This window comes from Anomaloglossus baeobatrachus, chromosome 9 (genome assembly GCF_048569485.1).
Source record: "Anomaloglossus baeobatrachus isolate aAnoBae1 chromosome 9, aAnoBae1.hap1, whole genome shotgun sequence".
Lineage (NCBI taxonomy): Eukaryota > Metazoa > Chordata > Amphibia > Anura > Aromobatidae > Anomaloglossus > Anomaloglossus baeobatrachus.
The window spans coordinates 199722265-199732765 of NC_134361.1; the positions used below are offsets into that span (position 1 = coordinate 199722265).

The 10501-nt window shown below is 42.5% G+C and overlaps 1 protein-coding gene across 2 annotated transcripts in view; it reads left to right on the forward strand.

Annotated features, from left to right (window-relative positions):
- The first annotated feature begins 2242 nt into the window (after positions 1-2242).
- The window catches only part of STXBP1 (syntaxin binding protein 1), a 67119-nt gene continuing 58860 nt past the window's right edge, over positions 2243-10501 (forward strand). For both annotated transcript variants that reach the window (XM_075324227.1, XM_075324226.1), the window contains exon 1: positions 2243-2360. In XM_075324227.1, coding sequence (XP_075180342.1) covers positions 2324-2360 — 37 coding nt within the window. In that variant the 5' untranslated portion in view covers positions 2243-2323. The remainder of the gene's footprint in view (positions 2361-10501) is intronic.

A 10501-nucleotide genomic window follows, 5' to 3' on the forward strand; every position in this document is an offset into this window, starting at 1 on the left:
ATCTGCATAGAGCAAGAATTTCACCTGGGCGTCATGGAGTGTGAGACCTGGAGCAGGTGAAGATTCCAGAGCAGTAGCCAGCTCATTGATCTATCCTTTATCTATCTTATTTATCTATCTATCTATCTATCCCTCTATCTATCTATCTATCTATCTATCTATCTATCTATCTATCTATCTATCTATCTATCCCTCTATCTATCTATCTATCTATCTATCTATCTATCTATCTATCCCTTTATCTATCTATCCCTCTATCTATCTATCTATCTATCTATCCCTCTATCTATCTATCTATCTATCTATCCCTCTATCTATCTATCTATCCCTCTATCTATCTATCCCTCTATCTATCTATCTATCTATCTCTCTATCTATCTATCCATTATCTATCTATCATTCTATCTATCCATTATCTATCTATCTATCTATCTATCCCTCTATATATCTATCTATCCCTCTATCTATCTCTCTATCTATCTATCCATTATCTATCATTCTATCTATCCCTCTATCTATCTATCTATCTATCAAATCAAATCAAATCAAATCAAATCAAATAAGCTTTATTGGCAGGACCAAATACAAATTAGTTTTGCCAAAGCAAGTGTACATTAGGGGCTGGGGCTGTGGGGATGGGGGGTGGGGACTGTAGGAAGGATGGATGGGGCACATCCAGGGTGGGGACTGTGGGGGCACTTCTAGGATGGGGGCTATGGAAGTCCATGGCTTATGATGGGGCATATCCACGGTGGGGACTGTGGGGTGGGGACTATCTATCCCTCTATCTATCTATCTATCTATCTATCCCTCTATCTATCCCTCTATCTATCTATCCCTCTATCTATCTATCTATCTATCTATCTATCTATCTATCTATCCCTCTATCTATCTATCTATCTATCCATCTATCTATCTATCTATCTATCTATCTATCTATCTATCTATCTATCTATCCCTCTATCTATCTATCTATCCCTCTATCTATCCCTCTATCTATCTATCTATCTATCCCTCTATCTATCTATCTATCCCTCTATCTATCCCTCTATCTATCTATCTATCCCTCTATCTATCTATCTATCCCTCTATCTATCCCTCTATCTATCTATCTATTTATCTATCTATCTATCTATCCCTCTATCTATCCCTCTATCTATCTATCTATCTATCTATCTATCTATCCCTCTATCTATCCCTCTATCTATCTATCTATTTATCTATCTATCTATCTATCTATCTATCTATCTATCTATCCCTCTATCCATCTATCTATCTATCTATCTATCTATCCATCTATCTATCTATCTATCTATCTACTATCTATCTATCTATCCATCTATCCCTCTATCTATCTATCTATCTATCTATCCATCTATCTATCTATCTATCTATCTATCTATCTATCTATCTATCTATCTATCTATCTATCCCTCTATCTATCTATCAAATCAAATCAAATCAAATCAAATCAAATAAGCTTTATTGGCAGGACCAAATACAAATTAGTTTTGCCAAAGCAAGTGTACATTAGGGGCTGGGGCTGTGGGGATGGGGGGTGGGGACTGTAGGAAGGATGGATGGGGCACATCCAGGGTGGGGACTGTGGGGGCACTTCTAGGATGGAGGCTATGGAAGTCCATGGCTTATGATGGGGCATATCCACGGTGGGACTGTGGTAACGGTGGATGGGACATATCCAGGGTGGGGATTGGGGGGGCCACATCTGGGATGGGGGGCTATGGAAGTCCATGGCTTATCATAGTTCTCTTTCTCGAAGTCTATGGCATTCGCTCACATACCGCGCTGCTATCTCCACTGCGCTCTCTTCTTCCCCCAGCAGGATATATATTTTCTCTTCCTCCTTCATGGAGCTGAAATCCGGGAAGAGATGGGAGAGTCTCCTGAAGTGAGTGTCCCTCACTGCTGAGTACTTGGTGCAGTGTAGCAGGAAGTGGGTTTCATCCTCCACGGCCTCCAGGTCACAGTGTTGGCACAGTCTGTCCTCCCTGGGCTTGTAGCTCTGCTTGTGTCGGCCGGATTCGATGGCTAGACTATCTATCTATCTATCTATCTATCTATCTATCTATCTATCTATCATCTCTCCACACAGGATGGTACAGTGATGTGTGTCCTCCATGCCTCCAGGCCATAGTGTCCTGGTGATGGCGGGGCTGTGGTACAGCGGTCCCCCTCCCAGCCCTCTGCTGCAGCACCCCTCCTCTCTGGTCAGCTGACAGCAGCTCTTCCCTCCTCCCTCCATCCTCAGCCTCCTCCAGCCTCTCCCCTGCAGTCGGATCTCTTGCTCTTGGATCGGGTCAGGATGGCACCCAGCGGGCTGAAGGCAGTGGTGGGAGAAAGTAAGCAGATCCTGGGCAGTGGGCAGTGTGGGGTGGGCACAGGTAGTGGTGCTGGGGGGGATGTGCTGGGATGTGGCAGGAGACCCCTCCCTGTGTGCTGCGGATGTGTCTGCATCGTGCAGCAGCCTCTTGTCTCCTGTATACCCACCATCCATCCATCCATCCTGCCACCATCCATCCATCCATCCTGCCATCATCCATCCCCCCCTCTCCCCTGTGTGTCTGCTGCAGCATCAGCCATTCATCCGTGCCATCCCCTCCTCCCCCAGTTTCCCCTCCATCCATGGCTGACCCCACACTCCATCTTATCCTGCAGATATCTGTGCCCTAGATGATGCCAGGCTCTATGTGATCACCCCTGGTGACAGGAGAAAATCCTACTACCACCCCCATCATCATCACCATCATCATCAATCATGCGACCTGACTCCTCCCCATCACCCCCTCCACATCATCCATGCCCATATCCCTCCTCATGCCTCACTGCCCCCCACCCTAAACCCCCAGGGGGGTCCTAATGTCCTCAGTCCTGACTGCTCAGATCTACAATGTCTCCTGTCACCAGCAGACTGGTCATTATACCATTATACTGCTCCCCATAATATCAGCTGCTGCAGAACCTCTTTTTTAACAGGAATATATAGATTGATGTTAATTACTCATTGATTATTATTTGTCTTGTAATTCCCAGCTGCTGAAGAACCTCTTTTTTAGTATATCTTCCATTATAAGGGTCCTGGTGTAGTTGCACAGGCTGCGCCTATGCTATATCTTCCAATATAAGGGTCCTGGTGTAGTTGCACAGGCTGCACCTATGGTATATCTGACATTTTAAGGCTCCTTGTACAGTTGCACAGGCTACACCTATGCTATATCTTCCATTATAAGGGTCCTGATGTAGTTGCAGAGGCTGCACCTATGCTATATCTTCCATTATAAGGGTCCTGGTGTAGTTGCAGAGGCTGCACCTATGCTATATCTTCCATTATAAGGGTCCTGGTGTAGTTGCACAGGCTGCACCTATGGTATATCTTCCATTATAAGGGTCCTGGTGTAGTTGCACAGGCTGCACCTATGCTATATCTTCCATTATAAGGGTCCTGGTGTAGTTGCACAGGCTGCACCTATGGTATATCTTCCATTATAAGGGTCCTGGTGTACTTGCACAGGCTGCACCTATGCTATATCTTCCATTATAAGGGTCCTGGTGTAGTTGCACAGGCTGCACCTATGGTATATCTGACATTTTAAGGCTCCTTGTACAGTTGCACAGGCTACACCTATGCTATATCTTCCATTATAGGGGTCCTTGTACAGTTGCAGAGGCTGCACCTATGATATATCTTCCATTATAAGGGTCCTGGTGCAGTTGCAGAGGCTGCACCTATGGTATATCTTCCATTATAAGGGTCCTTGCACAGTTGCACAGGCTGCACCTATGGTATAGCTTCCATTTTAAGGCTCCTTGTACAGTTGCACAGGCTGCACCTATGCTATATCTTCCATTATAAGGCTCCTTGTACAGTTGCACAGGCTACACCTATGGTATATCTTCAATTTTAAGGCTCCTTGTACAGTTGCACAGGCTACACCTATGCTATATCTTCCATTATAGGGGTCCTTGTACAGTTGCAGAGGCTGCACCTATGATATATCTTCCATTATAAGGGTCCTGGTGCAGTTGCAGAGGCTGCACCTATGGTATATCTTCCATTATAAGGGTCCTTGCACAGTTGCACAGGCTGCACCTATGGTATAGCTTCCATTTTAAGGCTCCTTGTACAGTTGCACAGGCTGCACCTATGCTATATCTTCCATTATAAGGCTCCTTGTACAGTTGCACAGGCTACACCTATGGTATATCTTCAATTTTAAGGCTCCTTGTACAGTTGCACAGGCTGCACCTATGCTATATCTTCCATTATAAGGCTCCTTGTACAGTTGCACAGGCTACACCTATGCTATATCTGCCATTATAAGGGTCCTTGTACAGTTGCACAGGCTGCACCTATGGTATATCTTCCATCATAAGGGTCCTGGTGCAGTTGCACAGGCTGCACCTATGGTATATCTTCCATTATAAGGCTGCACCTATGGTATATCCTTCATTATAAGAACCCTTGTATAGTTGCACAGGCTGCACCTATGTTTTATCTTCGCCCTTGTACAGTTGCACAGGCTGCACCTATGGTATATCTGCCATTATAAGGACCCTTGTATAGTTGCACAGGCTGCACCTATGTTATAGCTTTACTCTTGTACAGTTGCACAGGCTGCACCTATGGTATATCCTGGCCCTTGTATAATTGCACAGGCTGCACCTATAGTATATATTCCATTATAAGGACCCTTGTACAGTTGCAAAGCCTGCACCTATGATAAAACTTTCAATATAAGGGTCCTTGCACAGTTGCACAGGCTGCACCTTTGGTATATCTTCCATTATAACGCTCCTTGTACAGCTGCACAGGCTACACCTATGGTATATCTTCCACTATAAGGGTCCTGATGTAGTTGCACAGGCTGCACCTATGGTATATCTTCCACTATAAGGGTCCTGATGTAGTTACACAGGCTGCACCTATGGTATATCTTCCACTATAAGGGTCCTGATGTAGTTACACAGGCTGCACCTATGGTATATCTTCCACTATAAGGGTCCTGATGTAGTTGCACAGGCTACACCTATGGTATATCTTCCACTATAAGGGTCCTGATGTAGTTGCACCAGCTGCACCTATGGTATATCTTCCACTATAAGGGTCCTGATGTAGTTGCACAGGCTGTATCTATGGTATATCTTCCAATATAAGGGTCCTGATGTAGTTGCACAGGCTGCACCTATGGTATATCTTCCACTATAAGGGTCCTGATGTAGTTGCACAGGCTGCACCTATGGTATATCTTCCAATATAAGGGTCCTGATGTAGTTGCACAGGCTGCACCTATGGTATATCTTCCACTATAAGGGTCCTGATGTAGTTGCACAGGCTGCACCTATGGTATATCTTCCACTATAAGGGTCCTGATGTAGTTGCACAGGCTGCACCTATGGTATATCTTCCAATATAAGGGTCCTGATGTAGTTGCACAGGCTGCACCTATGGCACATCCGCCATTATAAGGCTCCTTTTACAGTCTCCACAATGGCAGGTCCTGGGGTAGGGGACACAGATGTTCTGCTTGTCCATAATTTATGGCTTGTTCATTGTAGTGATATTATACACACATGACAAGATCATCTCTCCACCCGCACCGCCGTCACTACTGGGCACTGATGATTGTGGCATTGATGAGCAATCTTGTGCATCAATGTCTCATGGTATCAAAACCTCTGCTTGCTGTCCTATATATAAATATATATATATATATATATATATATATATATATATATATATATATATATATATATATATATATATTGTTTTGGAAAAGGAATACCCCTGAAGACTTAATATAGGTTTTTCCAAAATATAGGTAATGAATGTATGATCCCTGGTGGTCTGGCCACTGATGGTAAGAATATGATCCCTGGTGGGCTGGCCACTGATGGTAAGAATATGATCCCTGGTGGGCTGGCCACTGATGATAAGAATATGGTTTCCAAAGTCCCCTGTATGTTTTTTCTATGGGTAATAACTGATGAATGCGGGTCAGCTGACAACAGGAAAGGAGATTGGACCCATATTTACAAAATATTGCCAAAAAGTTATCAGAGGGGGCAGGAATATCCCCTTAAAGGGGTCACAAATATTCAGTGTTTGTTCTGATTTTATTCCTTCTGCTCCTCTGACCATTCTGTTTTAGTTTTTTTTTTTCTAAATCCATTAAACGGTTCTAGATATATGGACTTTTTTATGTTTTTTTTTGCCAAGGAGGCGTGGTTCACAGGATCCTCAGGGGCGTGTCTTTAGGCTGCTCTGCATAATCGCCATAAAAATTAGTGCTGAATTAAAATGCCCACATCTCCCCATTTATATGACGGATTTTGGAAAAAAAAAGTGGAAAAACTCAGGGGAGCAGCAGGAAAAACATAAGTGCAAAAATGGTCACTTTTGAGCTGGTGACAAGTCCACTTTAACGTAGACAAAACCTTTAAATAGAGTCTGATATCAGGTTTTAGCCAATTAATCTGCGAATACCCTTCTGTAGAATCAGAGACCCTGATTCTAGCCATGCAGTTTACTATGCTACTTGCTGTAGTTTTGATAAAATCACTGTTTTCCCAGCAGGAGATTATCACTGGAGGACTAGTAAGGCTACGGTCATGTAGTCCTCCAAATTCATGGTCTCGCTATAACCACGCCCACACCACTGATTGGTAGCTTTCTGTCTATGCAGAGTGTAGGCAAAAAGCTGTCAATCAGTGATGTGAGCAGGGTTATACAGAGCTCAGCATTTAGAAAACTGCTAGATGTGCAGCAGAGAAAACAGTGATTTTATCAAAACTGCAGCAAGCGACCCAGTAAGTGACACATCGTTGGGATTAGGGTCTCTTTTTGGGATTTCCTGATAGCAGTGAACTGTTTATAGAGTTAAAGTCAATCGGTTTAGTCACATGTTTGACAATTGGGTGGAGCTAAACTATTGCCTGTTTTCGCAACCTGCAGAAATGGAAAAATAAGATCTAAAATAAACCAAAATCAGTACAAAAATAATAATAATAAAGTTCTATTCCAGTGATAAGATTCCTTTAAGAGAAATGTATCCTCATAAACTGACTTTTTTGTTTAAATCAGGTTTTTTTTTATAGCTATTTTGCTATTTTTTTCCACGATCTGGCCTTTAGGGATTTTTTAGACTCGTACGTTCTGTCCTTTCAGAAACACTTTTCAGCAGTTTCCTTATTATCACAGACAGGTAGATAACACTTTTGTACAAAGCTGATAACACAGGATCCACCGATGCTAATAGGTGATGTCACAGCCGACCCTGCTCTCCTCCACCTGTCACAATGAAATTTGCACACGCTCATTAGATGCGTCATTAAAAAAATGGTAGGGGCGAAGTCTGTTCACCTCAATGCTGATAACACAGGATCCACCAATGCCAATATGTGATGTCACAGCCGACCTTGCTCTCCTCCACCTTTCACAATGAAATTTGCACACGCTCATTAGATGCGTCATTAAAAAAATGGTAGGGGCCAAGTCTGTTCACCTTAAAGATGATAAAACAGGATCCACCAATGCTAATAGGTGATGTCACAACCCACCCTGCTCTCCTCCTCCCTTCACAATGAAATTTGCACACGCTCATTAGATGCGTCATTAAAAAAAATGGTAGGGGCCAAGTCTGTTCACCTTAAAGATGATAACACAGGATCCACCAATGCTAATAGGTGATGTCACAGCCAACCCTGCTCTCCTCCTCCTTTCACAATGAAATTTGCACACGCTCATTAAATGCGTCATTAAAAAATGGTAGGGGCGAAGTCTGTTCACCTCAATGCTGATAACACAGGATCCACCAATGCCAATATGTGATGTCACAGCCGACCTTGCTCTCCTCCTCCTTTCACAATGAAATTTGCACACGCTCATTAGATGCGTCATTAAAAAATGGTAGGGGCGAAGTCTTCACCTCAAAGCTAATAACACAGGATCCAAAAAATGCCAATAGGTGATGTCACAGCCAACCCTGCTCTCCTCCTCCTTTCACAATGAAATTTGCACACGCTCATTAGATGCGTCATTAAAAAAAATGGTAGGGGCCAAGTCTGTTCACCTTAAAGATGATAACACAGGATCCACCAATGCTAATAGGTGATGTCACAGCCAACCCTGCTCTCCTCCTCCTTTCACAATGAAATTTGCACACGCTCATTAAATGCGTCATTAAAAAATGGTAGGGGCGAAGTCTGTTCACCTCAATGCTGATAACACAGGATCCACCAATGCCAATATGTGATGTCACAGCCGACCTTGCTCTCCTCCTCCTTTCACAATGAAATTTGCACACGCTCATTAGATGCGTCATTAAAAATGGTAGGGGCGAAGTCTTCACCTCAAAGCTAATAACACAGGATCCAAAAAATGCCAATAGGTGATGTCACAGCCGACCCTGCTCTCCTCCTCCTTTCACAATGAAATTTGCACACGCTCATTAGATCCGTCATTAAAAAATGGTAGGGGCGGAGTCTGTTCATTGCTGCTAATGTTCATGTAGATTTCCTAAAATTACAGCCAGTGTGACAATTCTAATATATCTAATTTTTAATACAAAATGTGGTATGGGGAAAAAAATTGGCCAAAAAATGTAAAAAGGCCTCATTGACCTCTATGGTCAGTCTCAATGGCATTACAGAAAAGTGAGCCGCATATGAATTCTGTAATTTACAAGAAGAAGAATGATGACAGCTGGAATGTGACACTCGTGTGTAAAATTATATAGTGGGTGACGCCATTGTGGCCTCCGGTGCAATGCATGGGGGCCTCTAGTAGGCCGGGCAGATTTGGTGTCATGGTTTCCGCAGCGAAAATAGTATAAAAGATTTTTTTTTTGTTTATTTTTTATGTCTTTCATTGTACGTGCTGCTTTGTAGGAATACAATGAAGGAGCAGCTGCGTCCGAGCCTCCTCTCCACAGCACAATCATATTACCCTCCATCAACCCCATTAATGACGGATTGTAAGCGGTTAATCAGCTTGCGCTCAGAGGACAGAGCAATTAATCACTTATATAGGTTCTTCCCTTCACTCTGTGTTCATGGCCGCTTCAGATAACACCGTATTTCTTAAAAGGACCTTACTCCTCGGCCGTATGTAACATAAATGAACATATATACTACATCTCCAGGGCCGGGGAAGACGTAAAAATGTATACAGACATTACAGCATTCTTTCCGTGAGGTAAAACATTTCCCTGTCTGTATTGCCTGAAAGAAAGCACAGCTCAGGATCACAAATGATTCTTTCTTTGAGGTAAAACATTTTTTTAACAACAGGCAGGGAATTGTTTTACCTCACAAAAAGAATAATCTATAATCCCGTGCTGTAATGTCTGTATACTCTTTTGCATCCTCCTTTCCCCAGACATTACAGCACGGGTTCATAGCTTATTCTTTCCGTGAGGTAAAACATTTCCTTGTCTGTATTGCCTCAAAGAAAGCACAGCTCAGGATCACAAATGATTCTTTCTGTGAGGTAAAACATTTTTTAACAACAGGCAGGGATTTGATTTACCTCACAAAAAGAATAATCTATGATCCCGTTTTGTAATATCTGTATACTATTTGCATGCTCCTTTCCCCTGACATTAAAGCACGGGATCACAGCTTATTCTTTCTGTGAGGTAAAACATTTTTTAACAACAGGCAGGGATTTGATTTACCTCACAAAAAGAATAATCTATGATCCCGTTTTGTAATATCTGTATACTATTTGCATCCTCCTTTCCCCTGACATTACAGCACGGGATCACAGCTTATTCTTTCTGTGAGGTAAAACATTTTTTAACAACAGGCAGGGATTTGATTTACCTCACAAAAAGAATAGTCTATGATCCCGTTTTGTAATATCTGTATACTCTTTTGCATCCTCCTTTCCCCAGACATTACAGCACAGGATCACAGCTTATTCTTTCTGTGAGGTAAAACATTTCCTTGTATGTATTACCTCAAAGAAAGCACAGCTCAGGATCACAAATGATTCTTTCTTTGAGGTAAAACATTTTTAACAACAGGCAAGGAATTTTTACCTCACAAAAAGAATAATGCTGTAATGTCTGTATACTCTTTTGCATTTTCCTCTCCCCAGACATTACAGCACGGGATCACAGTTTATTCTTTCCGTGAGGTAAAACATTTCCCTGTCTGTATTGCCTGAAAGAAAGCACAGCTCAGGATCACAAATGATTCTTTCTTTGAGGTAAAACATTTTTTAACAACAGGCAGGGAATTCTTTTACCTCACAAAAAGAATAATCTCTGATCCCGTGTTGTAATGTCTGTATACTCTTTTGCATTCTCCTCTCCCCAGACATTACAGCACGGTATCACAGTTTATTCTTTCTGTGAGGTAAAACATTTCCCTGCCTGTATTACCTCAAAGAAAGCACAGCATGGGATCGCAGATGATTCTTTCGTTGAGGTAAAACATTTTTTAACAACAGACAGTGAATTGTTTTGACTCACAAAAAGAA